This window comes from Phaenicophaeus curvirostris, chromosome 1 (assembly GCF_032191515.1).
Source record: "Phaenicophaeus curvirostris isolate KB17595 chromosome 1, BPBGC_Pcur_1.0, whole genome shotgun sequence".
NCBI classification, from domain to species: domain Eukaryota; kingdom Metazoa; phylum Chordata; class Aves; order Cuculiformes; family Cuculidae; genus Phaenicophaeus; species Phaenicophaeus curvirostris.
This window is the reverse complement of record NC_091392.1, coordinates 90,114,348-90,128,797: the sequence shown is the minus strand read 5'-3', so window position 1 is coordinate 90,128,797 and position 14,450 is coordinate 90,114,348. Positions and strand designations below refer to the sequence as shown.

Sequence of the window (14,450 nt, the reverse complement as noted above, 5' to 3'; positions counted from 1 at the left end):
GTTTCTATAAGGTCTCCTTGGAGCCTAAGACTCCTTTTGGAGTTTTGAAAACCGAGCGCCCTGTATCAGTTCTGGGAAACACGAGGGAGCGATCTCCATCAATCATGTGCAGCAAGACAAGAGCTGGGACAGAACAAATTTCCCACTTACAAGCACATGGATAAATTCTCCCAGAAATCTTATGTATATTCTATTATTTTCCAAGGTCTGATTTTAATGTGATTATGAGCTTCACAACAGACAAATCTCTTGCTAATTTGGAGCTTTGCAGTCGGTTCTGCCTGACTTTGCATTTGAGGTAGGAAGAAAACTCCAAACAGAGGGGATCGCAGCAGACACATCTGCTCAGCACAGACCAGACTGAACACATGGCATTATCACCTCTAAATTAACAGTGTCTGGGAAAACAATTTTTGAAAGAAAATTTTTGAAAGAAACTATGCTATCAGAGGGACATTCTGTCTGTCTAAAACCACCATTACTTAGATGAAATTTAACTCTACTTTAGCTTAAATCAAAATATCCCACTTTTGTAGCAGTAACTACTTCTTGTACCAATGCATCATAGAATCATATGATGGTTTGGGTTAGAAGGGACCTTAAAGATCATCTAGTTCCAAATCCCCTGCAATGGGCAGGGACACCTCCCACCAGACCAGGCTGACCAAGAAACAGGTTCCAGCTTTTAGTTCGAGGGCTGCCTTAAATCCCTGAAGTTTAAGTTGGAGGGCCCTGAAAGGAAGGCACGGCGTGTTTTATGGGTTAGAATACATGCTCAAAACTGACTGTGGAGAGCAAGACTTTACACCTCTCCTATGTACTCACTGAAGGCAGACACACAGAGCAGCTCCAGTCACTGTTGAGGTCCCCCCATAGGCCACTCTCCCCCTCAAACTCGTCACCTTCCCTCTCCCCGAATGCTGACGGGAGCATCACGGAATCAAACGCAGAGATCAATATGATCAGTGAATGTTCAATTTATTACAGAGTACCAGAGGCTTTTATAGAAAAGGCAGTAGTACACGCGACCGGTATGTAAATCTTTTCTTTAGCGTTGGTTAATATCATATGTCCACACGAATACAGTGATTGTCTGATTGGTTAGTATCCTCAGCAAGAATAATTGCTAGCTGAATAGCTTTGCTCACATGCCGCATATACACCGGCCCAAAGTTTCTCTTTGCAACATCAGGGAGTTATTCGTTCTTGTGCTCCCTTAATTCTCACGGGTACTGCTCCTCAGCCGTCCTTGGTTTGTTACTTTTAGGGTATCAACTCGTAGGCTGGATTGTTCACGTGGCCATTTTCCATGAGAAAGTCCTTCAATATTCCAACACCCGAAGGAGCAGGTAAAAGCTTTCCTGAAAACCACCTTGACAAAGAGATCCTTTGCCTGCTGTGCTGTGCTTGTTCCTTCTTTTCTGGTGCAATGCACTCAGCTGCTGACCTCTGCCACTTCCTTCCCTTTAGCAAGATAAAGCTGGAGCCACTTCTGTGGTTTAATAAAAGCTGCACCTTGTTGTCCGGCCAGAGGAAATGTTAGACAAGCAGAGAAAATAAAACTGTTACATTCAAAGTAACTATCTAAAGCTTCCCTCCAGACTATTATTCTTAACACTTTGACAGTCCTTCTCTAAACTATCTGCTGTTCTGCTACTCAATCTATCCCATGCTGTTTACCTGCCTGCTTTCCCTCTCCCTGTGCTCCATGCCCTTGACCTGCACCACATTGCTACCACTGCTAGGGCTTCCTAGTCTATACCTACACTTTGTTCGAATTGGCCAGTGCTATAGAGAGTTCACACAAGATGTCAGTCTTCCCACCTATGCAAGTGCCTGCCCTGCTCTTCTAGCTGGGGCCGGCGCTCGAGGAAGCAAAATAAAAGCCTTCAGAAGACATCAGGCTATGCCATTTTGGGAACCAGAACAGGTTCCTCTCAGTCCCAGAATAGACTCCCTGAACCACATAATTTTATTACTATCTTCATCATCATAGCTTAATAAGTATCGCTACAAAAAAAATTCAGGGCCATAAGACTACTCTGCTCTCTGTAAAATGACCATGCGCGTTCTTGCCTTGTATCATCTGGTATCAGTGGTTTGCTGCTTTCTGGGATTTTCCAGGTCTAGTAAAATTTCCTTTCAGTTGTTCTCAGGCTGTCACTCCTCAGCATCATCGTGGTCTCTTGTTCACCAGTTTATTAGAAAAAGAGAAGAAAAGATGACAGTTGCCATTTCGCCACACTTTGTCTTGAAACACAACGCTAAATAGAAAGAATCAGCTCCTATTAACACTGACATCGGTCTCAACCATTTGCAAGGAACTGCTGATCTCTTAAAATAGTATGGTTAGGGTGAAATGAGCCGAAACAAGGGCTGATAAACAAGTTGCCATGGGGAAGAGAAGAGATATGCAGTTCCCTCTCACCTAGCTCTTAGCAGCACCTCTGTACTGCTGGCTTGTGGCTCAGTAGCAGGTAATAAAAGGATATGGGCTGCCAGAATGAGATGCAGCTTGTCTTAGAGATCTGGGTCATTGTTTCACTCTGAGCTGATCTCTTCTCCCTGGCAGCTAGAGACAGGACAAGAGGAGTAGCCTCAAGACGTGCCAGGGGAGATTTAGGTTGGCTGTTAGGGGGAATTTCTTCACTGCAAGGGTTCTCAGGCACTGGAACAGGCTGCCCAGGGAGATGGTTGAGTCACCATGCCTGGAGGTATTTAAAAGATGAGTAGATGTCATACTTGGGGACATGATGGACTTAGCAGGTCTGGATCAATGGTTGGACTTGATGATCTCAACAGTCTTTTCCAACCAAAACCATTCTGCAATTCCTGCCTTTCAACTATAATTTTATAAATTAAAACAAAATAACCTTACAATTTACGTTAGTGTTAAACAATGACTGGCTTCATCCCAAAGCTACATGTTTGTTCATTTCTAGCCTCCCAGACAGGTGATGTGAAGAGTGTTTTGAAAATCACTGGGTGAAACCATTTTCCAGAGGAAGTCATCCTCTTACCACAAAGATTTGACCTCACTTCCAATCCAAGTGCAGACACAACATTTGAGTGAGTGCTCATACTCTGAACACTTCCACAAAAATAATATTACATGGGAATAATCATAAAATCCTTCAAGACCATAACAGTGTGAGTCTGCCAGTGGCACCACCTGCGCATGTGAGACCTCACCTGGAGTACTGTGTTCAGTTCTGGAGTCCTCGGCACAGGAAGGACATGGAGCTGTTAGAGCGAGTCTGGAGGACGGCTACAAAGATGATCCAAGGGCTGGAGCACCTCCCTCATGAGGACAGGGTTGTTCAGCCTCGAGAAGAGAAGGCTTCGAGGAGACCTTATAAGCAGCTTTCTAGTGCCTGAAGGGGCTACAGGAAAGCTGGGGAGGAGCTCTTTGTCAGGGAGTGCAGGGATAGGATGAAGGGTAATGGTTTGAAGCTAAAAGAAGGGGGTTTGAAATGAGATATTAGAAATAATGTTTTTCTTTGAGGGTGGCGAGGCACTGGCACAGGTTGCCCAGGGAAGCTGTAGTTGCCCCATCCCTGGAGGTGTTCAAGGCCAGGTTGGATGGGGCCTTGGGCAGCCTGGTCCAGTATGAAGTGTCCCTGCCTATAGCAAGGGGGTTGGAACTGGATGGCCTTTAAGGTCCCTTCCAACCCAAACCATTCTATGATTCTATGTGCAACATGAACTGAGTGACAGCTCCCCTTTACAGACGTAACTCTGTCTCTTACGTCTCCTGCATGTTCCCCAGTGATAAACATTTTTTATACAATGACATAGCTCATGCAGTAGTACTGGACAAAACATTTCTGTGCTGGGTTACTTGGCCACTGCCTTCAAAGCATATGAGTTTCCTCAAACATTATCTTTATCAGAAGCCTCACCATACACCTCAGGGCTGTTGCACACTAGAGGGTTCTTTTGCTGTCCAGGGGACAGGCTGCTGTGTTTTCCTGCTCCTCTGTTGCATGAGGGAAGATTGCTGATGGCCAGGAAGGGTTAATTTAAAAACTCTGGCATTTATTACCTTATTCAGATAATATGCCTTCAATTCAATTTTCCTAGGGTTTATTTGTTCCAGACTTTGAAGATGTCACATGCTGAGTAAATATAATGCCAAATTCAAGAACACAGCCAGGTCCTGCAAGCACAGAATGTGTGTTTCCTTGGCTTGGAAGCCAGCCGAACAAAGTAATTTCACTGCAGGGAATAATATAGTTCTTCCCCATGTCATTATCTCAAATAGTAAACTACTGTTTTTTAAAAAGCCTTGAGACAGACAACAGAATTGACTCAGCTTCTTGATACCTTCTTCTTAATTCCTTTAAAATTCCTTCCCTTCTTAAATAAATAAATATGCAGAAATACTGCCAGGAAGGTCTTTGAATGCACAGCTTTTTTTGAAGCTATTCTGGAACCCTTGTGGCTTTTTGAGAGCAAGAAAACTCTCAGGGGTATGTTGCAATTTTGTATTTTAGAGAGGTGAAGCAAAGGTCATCAGTCATTGTCGTAAATATATTGTTATAATCTGATCAGTTGCCCTTGGCTTGTTAGAAAAGGTCCCTTGCAAAAAGAATGCAATAGCTCTTCTATTTAGCACGGGCAGAACATATTTGCTGCTTCTATTTTGATATACTGGGATATTTTGGTACCTGATCCAACACAAATCCATCGAATTTTTCGTTTTACTGAAAATTCATTGCTTTTTACCAGTAGTTTGTGCCTTGATGTCTGCGCATTCCGCCATGTATCTCCTCCAGCACTGCCTACATCATCTCTACATCTTGTGTTTAACAAGACTGGTAAACCAAGTATGTCCTGAAAGCTGTGCATGGGGGTGACAAAGCAGCACCTCAGTTTACTGGAATACAGCTGATAGAGAAGCCAGTCTAAAATGGAGGCTATGGAGGCCTGCAGAAGCCTTAGGACAAACAGCATCCATCTCTCCAAAGTGCAGGAATCATTAGAAGGCAGGTCGCCCTCTGACAGAGAATTTCCCTTACCATCCACGTGCTGTAGCAGGTTTTGCATTTGAGACATTGCCAGCTGAAGCACACTGCCACTGGAAACACAGCACTTATGGCTGAATTTATGGAATCACTTGCCACAGGGTATTAGATTAACTCTTGGTCCAAGACGGATCAGACTGTACAGCAGCATACATTTCCATTATGTACATTTCAAGATGTAACATCTTGAAAATATTTTGCAGTCAGCACATAGGGGAAAAAAAAAGGAAAAGTTACTTAGATCTGCTAGAAATAGAGGCATTGATTGACAGATTTTCATGGGAAGTGCTAAAAGACAGGTGTTATAAAGTAAAGCAAGCGCTGGATCAAGTAGACTTAGAGGGAACATACCCCATACTTCTTTTAAATGTAGAAGCCCATAGGTCGGTCTGAATTAGTTGGTGTTCTTAGAAGCATCTAGGTCACAGTGGGCTTAATGCACTATTGCACCCATTAGGAATGGTGTTACAGATGTGCCCAGGAACCCTGGGAATGATCCTATGGCCTGTTTTGGAGGCTGCTATACAAACAGTCAAGAAGATGGAGTCTCTACCTGGAGAAGATTATTGTAATTAAAGCATGATGCAAGTACTGGGTGTAACAAGCAAATGGAGAACAGGGCCTAGCAATGTGAGGAAAGTGTAGGTGGATAAACTGGTTATGATGCACAGCTAGTGTGAATAAACATAACAGAACAAAACATAGGAGTGAGAGAGAGAAGAGGAATATTCAATGCTGATTAAGTGGAATGACTGATATGTACGGAATGACAACTGTCCAGTCACCCCAGGACAGTGATGCATCTCACAGAATCACAGAATTGCTAGGTTGGAAAAGACCCACAGGATCATCGAGTCCAACCATAAACCATCTCGTTTCTATAGTGCTAAATAGTAGCATGTTAATAAAATCTTCCCTAGCACCTACGCAACCACAGGCACAGCCTTTACTTTCATCCTTCAGGTATGTGTCCAAAAAGATACATAGAAGATACCTCATGAGCATCACTGGATGTAAGTTTGCAAGCCCTCTTTTTGCCTCTTAGCACAGACCTAAAATTCTGATCAACCCACCAGTGCTCATGGCTATTTCAGGGGGTGCTAGAGGGTGCTCAGAAGGTTGGGTATTTGTCTGGAGTCCTGATCAGATTTCTACATCTACAGAAGCTTTTTCTGTAGAATTCTCCCGACACTTCACATGGGTGGCCATCTGCCACGCGTGCTTGATGATGTTTCCAATACGTAGAATGCCTCAAAGCCAACATTCACTTTCGCATCTATTTTGATGCACAGTTTGGGAGGTTTCTGAGAGAGTGAGTGCATAAACATGATCTGCATTGATTTTAACCCATGGGTTACATGGATCTTTAGGTCTCCATCACACTTTGCTATGTCGGTGGTATGGAGGGAACCCCCCACTTTGCAAACTCATGGGAACCTCGGTGCAGGTGAGCTGGCTCAACTTCAGTCCAGGTGTTATGGCCAGAACTGCCAGCAGAAAAATTAGCAAAAAGGAGAGGTTACATCTGCTCTGTAAGCAAGAGGTGTGTTCACTGATCCCTATAAGCCTTCCTGAATCAGATTTAGACTTTACAGGGCACTCCATACAAACCTGTCTGAGTACTGGGCTAACGCATTAGTGTCTGAAGAAACTCACTACGGTGCTGCTCTCAGAAGCTACTTTAGAGCTGCTCAGCTGTCTTTATGAGTACTTCCACCTCACTTCCAGTCCAAGTGCAGACACAACCAGCTTCACAACTTCTGCTTGAAGGACTACAGCCACCACGCCTCTAGAAGGCAGAAGGAAACACTTAGTGGCACCTCATGAGAAAAGCATAAGACTTTGTGCACAGCCATCGCCCGTGTGCTGTTTTCATCTGGAGATGGTCAGCTTTGGGCACCCCAAGTCCTCCTAGAAGCTGGAATAAGCATTAGAGGGCAGCAACTCCATTGTAACGCTTTGAGGCTAAACGCAGTTGACTTTGGACCTTTGGATCAAAAGACCAGTGTGAAGGCACCCACCCACATTTGTAAGTGAAGAAATGTGGCCAGATGTGAATACTCTGAACTCTGGCACATTTCTCCCTCAGTCCTAAAGAGTTTGTGTTTGCTAACCTTCATGCTGTGATACACGTCTTTATCCTTTAGTTTGAGAGCTACAGGATCTTTTGCACCCTTTGTGTATTTTGCAAATAAGTCCAGCACACACGGCGTTTCATTCCACAGCCTGTAAAAGGTGCTGCACGACTGTTCCAACTACAAATCTCCAAAAGCCTTGGCAAATTCAGTCAAAGCTGGTTCCTTCATAAAAATCAATAAAAGTTCTTGGTTTTCCAGCCACTTACAGGCTTACTAAACATAGTTTACCTTCCATTTGGCAGATCCAGGACTGATCTGTTTTCCCATCTTCTTTGCTGTAAACACGGACTTTGTGTACTCGGTCTGGCTGACCTGGAATTAATTTTCTTCACAGCAGCCTGTTCAGTGCCGTGTTTTGGATTTGTAACTAAAGCAGCCTTGATAACGCCCCGATGGTTTCGCTATTGCTGAACAGTATTTACACAGCACCAAGGCCTTTACTTTTTCCGACTGCCGCGCCCGCGAGCAGGTTGGGAGTGAACGAGTCTGGGAGGAGACGCAGCCGGAATGGGTGACCCCAGCTGACAAAAGGGATATTCCACACTGTACAATATTGCACTCAGCAGTAAAAGTGAGGGGAGACGAGGAGAAGGAAGAGAAGATGTTCAGTTACACTGTTTGTCTTCCCAAGTAACTCTTACATGTGCCAAGGCCCTGCTTGCCACAAAATGGCTGAACACGTGCCTGTCGATGAGAAGTGGTGAATACATTCCTTAGTTTGCTTTGCTTGCACATGCAGCTTTACTTCACTTATTAAACTGTCTCACATCCACTGAAGCTTGTCTTGGTTTTGCCCTTCCAGTTCTCTGCCCAGCCTGCTGGAGGGAGCGTGCAAGTGACTGGATGGGGCCTTAGCTGCCAGCTGGGCTCAACCCACCACAGTTCTTTTTTTGGTGCCCAGCATGGGCAAGAGGTAAGATCATGGAATCACTAGGTTAGAAAAGACCTTTGAGATTATCAAGTCTCACCTGTCCACTACTAAACCATATCTCCAAGCATCATCTGATCAGAGCACGCTAGGTGACATTTGTAGCTGTTAAATTGTTAATTGTCAGCACGCCGTGCTTGCTCGCCTTACTCTGTATTAGCCTAGTGCCTGCTGTGGACCTTTGGCGTTTACTGTAGCCCTTATCACCTCACTCTGCTGCACCAGGGAATGCTCTCTTAGCAGCAGTGGCCACGTGCCTGGGGTGGCATCGGGCCCAGGCACCGCTGCTGTACTGGGCACACTGGAACGCTAGTGTTTCAGAGTCCATTTTCATCGTAGCAGCCCAGAGGGTTCTGTGTTATAGATTTGTGACTAAAATTGTGTTGACAATACACTGATGTTTTAGCCGTTACTGAACAGTGTTTGCACAGCGCCAAGGCCTTTTCTTTCTCCCACTCTGCCCTGCCAGTGAGCAGACAGGGGGGGACAAGGGGTTGGGAGGGGACACAGCTGAGACAGCTGACCCCAGCTGACCGAAGTCCTTTCCGTTGGCAAGTAGAAGCAGACTCGCCAGCTTGTAAAACTGATGCAGATGTACTGCTCCTGCAATCAGTTCTGCAATTGTCTAAATTTACATAGCATCATATAAAAAATAAACTAATTATTTACGTAGAACTTTGAAGATCATGGCCTTCTTAAGCTTAAATTGTTTAGCACTTAGTACCTGGTTATTCTATGATTCTACTGAAGCTAGCAAGCATTTGTTATCAGTTTTCTAGGGTAAAACCTGACTCCAAAGATTACTTTTTTCCTTTTTTTAGTGATTATGGCTTGTACTGCAATTTGATTGGCTGTGTCAAACAAAACCAAATTAAGCACCATCACCAAATATTAAGAAACTGATCTTTTAAGATAAAGCAATTATGCATACAGTTTCACCATCTGAAACTAATTCTAATTAGCACAGAAAATTCTAATCAAGCTGGAAACTTTACTTTTGTGAGGCAAAGTTTCAGTAATTATTGCCAAACAGCTACTATTGTCAAGGCAAATACACAAAATAAAATGTTGATGTTTTTCATGCTACAATATTATCTTTATTTTCCAGTGAAAAATGACAATTGTTTGTGATGTAGTAAAAAAAAAAGAAAATATTTGTTTAGTTTTTATACTTTTTTTCACTCCCATTCTATATCTTCATTTTCAAACGCATGCTCCATAAGAAATGACTTGGTTAACACCGCATGAGGTTCAAAATCACACTACTTTGAAAAATCCACCTTGCTGACAGGTACTTAAGTGTGAGAAGTGAAAGTTCTGCAATGAAATGATTTACAAGATAGAAGCCAAAGACACTACTGAAGGCTTAGCTAAAAGCCTGCTGGAATAACAAATTTATAGACAGTGAATATATTTTCATTAGATGCAGACATCCTAGGAAAAATCCATGTATGTTCTATACACAAGAGTAGTTCCATTAATGAAAACACTGCCAGAGCTAAATGGTGAAGAAGATGCAGACGCTTATATTATCCGGTTTCATCTAACCCTCCCCTGCCGCCACCAGGCTGTATTCTCACTGGACAGTCACAGCTCTCAATACTTTCCTATTAGGGGGGGCTTCTCCTCCCCACAGTCTAAAAATCTGTATGGGGCAATGCTGGGAGTTTTGGATTCTCGCTTTGGTTCTACTGTTGTTATTCCGTGCACCACCATAATCCAGGTTAAATCAATTCCCTCTTCATTTCTGGGAAAGAAAGGTATTGCTGACCCCTCCTCCCCTTTCCAGGGCACTGAAGATGAATTGTTGTGCGAAATCCACAGCATTTCAGGTGTGCTGGGTATGTAAGAACCCAATCAACAATGCAAACCCACTTTATCTCCAAGAAGGGGCTGCATATGCCTCAATGCTGGGATGTGTTCTATCTTTGTGACAGTGCAGATGAAAGACGTAGAGGTGAGATCATCCCTACAATCAGCTCTTAACAAGGAATGCAGCACTACAGCTCTGTACCTGCACTGGTTTTCCCTCTCTGCCCTGTATATGAAGAACATTCACTTGTAGCTTTCCATTCCTCCTCTGTCCTGCAGAAGCATAACCAAATGGAGATAATCAGGGCTCAGGATTAAGGCCAGAGAGTCCGTCCCCAGGGATTTAGAACTTAAAATTAAGTAAGAAGTAAGACAGTACTGGTTAGACTGAAAAAGTGATATACAAATCAGAAGGGACTGCTATTTCTTTTTCAGAGAAAAAATGCTGTTTTCTAAAATATGTATTTGTAGGAATGAAACATCTGCCAGAGTTCAGTTCTCAGTTCTTGCTGGCAAAACATGAAGGTCCTTTGAGGAAGCACACATCTGAACTACTAAGTACAATCATTTTAAGAGTGATGACAATTGCCAAAAGGTTAAGAGCTCCCAGCCTTGTCAGTCCTTTTCACAGCCAGACCCCCTCCAAAATCACAGCCATAGAGTTCCACCCGAAGGGCAATCCCGTGATACCATGTTCTTGGAACAATGCGGATAAATCTAGACATGATGGGTGGATTAAAGAAATGCTTGACATGCCCATGGCTGTTTTCATTACCCAAGAAAACCTGCAAATACACAAATGTACAATTAGTTAAAAGGCAGCACTTCAAAAAAACTTGTTTTTTCTTTTTAAGATGGGCCCAAGCCACTGCATTATTCAGCCAGGGTAGATAAACTGGCTCAGTTCCAATTTTACATAAAATCACGTACAGTTCCTCCCTAAAACACTGGGCCAAAGCTAGTTCAGGCCAGCAATGTTCCAGTCTGAAAGAATTAAACAGCCTTTGTTTCCATCTGCATAATGAAATTTCACCATTCTGATTTGGATGGACTGAAAAAACCAAACTTCCCTTATTTTACCTCTGCTGCTAATAGCCCTTGTAGGTTAGGTTGGTGTAAGGTGATACGGGCAACTATATAATGTACCATATTGCTCTTGTGGGCGTTTGGAACTCTCCAGCTCTTACAGCAATTGCTCACTATCATTAATTTCACTTATAAAATCAGGGCAGAAATAATAAAGCTGAGAAGATGCCCTGAAAAATCCATTGTTCATTCGAATTAAATGTCCTCCTTTACCAATGGAGTAAGCTGCCTTTGGGCCTTGACTTGGCTCAGAATCTAAAACCAGGCAACAATACAATTGTCTGAGGTGAAGCTGATACCTTTGCCACTGAGCTTGAACCATCCGTATAGGATTTCCACTCCAAGCCTTGGTCGCTGTATTGGATAACATAGGTTTTCACAAAGTTTTCACCAGATATAGACTTGGCCCCCTGGGTAGCGACAGCAGTTATCTTCTTAATTGAGAGGAGATCAATTTGCAGCCACTGTTGGTTGTTGTTCAGCTGTAGTTGATAAAAAGAATTGCCTGTTAGCAAATATGTTGTCAATGTCTGTATTGGCTTAAGTGAAAAACCCGGTTTAAATGTAGTTAAAACTACATCAAAACGCACCAAAACTGTATCAAAGAAGTGTAGAAGAGTAAAGCCGAGGTGAAAGTTACAACCGTTCCTGTTGGCCCATGCAATTAACATCTCTGCAGATGGCACATTTGGCATCTTAAGAGTCTCACATTAATTTTCAATACATAATAAAAAAATAACGCAGATTTATCTCCAGTGTTAAAATGTGATTTATAATACTAATACTAAACACTAACACAAAACAGTAGCTTCCAGCAAATCTCAAAGTGCTTCCTAAAGAAATGCAGCTCCATTTCGAGGAGACAGAAGCTCACATGCCTTGTTGAAGGTCATCCAGCTTCGTTATCCATTAACTGCACTGCCTCTAAACCAACCCAGGAAAGTTCCTTTAACCCCTTGGAGCCAAACACTCAACTTGTATTCATCGCCTGAAATTAAAAGGGCTGTTGTTGCAAGGAAGAGCTGCAGGCTCTGGCCCAGAGGACACCATCCATCTCTCAAAATGTGATTTCATTGCCGCTGCCAGAAGTTCAACGAGTTTTCTACCAGAAGAGTTGAATGGGCTTCTTCCCAAAGTATGGCTACAAAGCTGTGAACTAACCCTGTCATGCTGGGCACTGGACCCCGTGTGCAGGAAATGCAGGAGCACACAGGCAGCGCAAATTTATTAACGGTAGCTGCCTTGTTGTTGTCCCTGTTTTTCACTTGTTACCTTGGCTCGCCAGGCATTCAACTTTCCTTTCTGATTCAGACGAGCGAGTGAAGGGTCCCATGTGTTAAACCAGGATGTCTTAGTAGATGAGGCTGTTACCTGGGTATTCTTGATCTCCCCATTTTCCATTCCAAGTGGCAAAGAGCAACCTATTAAAAGAAACACCGTGCTATCTCCAGTTCATCCAGATAGCCATAGTCTAAGCAATAACGTTGGAATTTAGAACACCCATGATGTTAGCTTTGTTTACTGTATTAATTAAAAAAATTGCCACAAGGGAATCACCCGTTCTTACCATTTACTTCACAGCCCAGGAGCTCCATTCGAAGAGTAGGCCTGTTGTAGGCCTCGGTTGGGTAGACTCTGATGTACCTAGCAATAATAGGGGGATCAATGATGTTCTCTTTTACCCCGTAGGCATCAGAATTACCTTCAAAAATCTATTAAAAAGAAAGAGAAAAATATCCATGCAGAGTTAATTTAATGTAAATACAAGCTTGGGTGCTGAAAACCCAATCTTTTATAGAAGCACACCATTAACCCACACTGACTGGGATGGAGTACCCTACGCAGCAGGGCAACTTGAAATATTGTGTGGTTCCATCACAGCACATTTGGAAGCACCTGAAGGGCTCAGTTCAAATAAGCAACTGATTAAAGCAACTGATTAAATAAGTTTGTAAGAAGACGTTAGTAAGGAAGCAAAAGGAGAGGTAGGAGACAACAGGTTTCTCAGTCAGGAGTTGTACCATTGAAACCCAAGGGTAAACTGAAGGGAGCTGGAGTGGCTGGGCATAAAATGAACCTCTTGCAGGGCATGACCACACTTATTAGGCAGGCCTTCTGCAGCCAGTTTGGACAATTTAACATTCAACTGTTGTGACAACAGGAAGGGAGGGAGATAAAGGAGGATACAGTCCCAAATGAGGAAGGGCCTGATTTTTAGTTCAGCTTCCTGGCTTGCTCCAAGAAGCTGATATGGACTTAGGAAATAAAAATAGGGAGAGAAGCTTGTAAGAAAGCCTAAAGATACAGCCAAGATCACAGGGCCAATCTAAATCCCAGTCTAGGAGATTCCTCACCTTATAATTTGTCTTCTGGTCTGAATTTGGTTATATTGGTAAGTGCCTTTTGGCTGTATTAAGTCTCCGAAGGCCATAATTTTTTTCCACTATCTCTTAATATAAAACTATAACCTCACTGCATCATCCAATGATGCTACCTAGGTTGCCGCAACCCCTGTGGCATGTACAGACCTTTTGCATCGGAGCGCTGTCTCCTTTGAAGGTGTTCCACTTCCGTTTGTCTTTGCTGTAAACAATAAAGAACTTCTGGACGTACAAGGACTTGAAAAACTGCTTGGCTCCCTGCGTCTGTATCCCAGTTAACAGAACTTGTCTTTGGAAGTCCACCTAGGATCAGCAAACAATGTTTATGAAACCAATAATGCACAGCAAAATCTGTTTCACTCTTCGGCATCTATACAATAGCTTTGAGCCCTGCATTTGAAAACTCACAACACTTGCATCTCAGAATGAATAGAAGCAGGTACCAGAGTCAAAATTAATGCCGTTTCTCTCACTTCATGTCTGTATGTATTTGTGTGCGCATTTTGCAGGGTGCAGCACAGCACCATGAAGACACCTCAAAAACACCTGTGTCTCCACAGTAGGCAGAACTTTTCTGTCTTCATTTTGAAGATAAGTAAAAGAAGTATAGAGAAATTCAATGCTCTCATTTTCATAAGCTGCCTCTAGTTTGGATACCCAGGCTAAGAAGAGGCATATGACATGCTAAAGTGCTGAAAAGCCACCATTCCTGTCGATAATCAGATCAAAAAACTTAGCAGATAAAATCAAATGATCAAGATGATCCTATCAGCAGTGAAACTCATTCTTCGGAATATGCGTTCCAGATCTCTCCACGCTTTACTGCTGTGGCCTCAGCTTCTCATCACCATGTTCCCTATCAAATTCTTTCTTTTCCCAACATTATTGCCAGTTCCATATCAGATGTCCCAAACTTCTCCCCTACCTCACCCCCACCAGCTTGCTAGCATGTCAAATGTTAGCACATTAAACATAACAGCCACCTGCTGAACTTACACAACACCAGTTCAAGTCTGTCTTTTTTCCCCAACTGCCAATTTAAACGAGATTTGTAAGAAATTGACTATCTGTCTTCCCT

General features: G+C 43.1%; 1 protein-coding gene across 1 annotated transcript in view; it reads right to left on the bottom strand.

Moving 5' to 3' along the window:
• Nucleotides 1-10,360: 10,360 nt before the first annotated feature.
• F5 (coagulation factor V) overlaps nt 10,361-14,450 on the bottom strand; it is a 35,351-nt gene continuing 31,261 nt past the window's right edge. The window contains exons 21-25 of the mRNA XM_069867676.1: nt 13,520-13,675; nt 12,559-12,703; nt 12,264-12,412; nt 11,291-11,473; nt 10,361-10,690 (exon numbers count right to left, since the gene is read on the bottom strand). Of these exons, the coding sequence (XP_069723777.1) occupies nt 10,502-10,690; nt 11,291-11,473; nt 12,264-12,412; nt 12,559-12,703; nt 13,520-13,675 (822 nt within the window). The 3' untranslated portion in view covers nt 10,361-10,501. The remainder of the gene's footprint in view (nt 10,691-11,290; nt 11,474-12,263; nt 12,413-12,558; nt 12,704-13,519; nt 13,676-14,450) is intronic.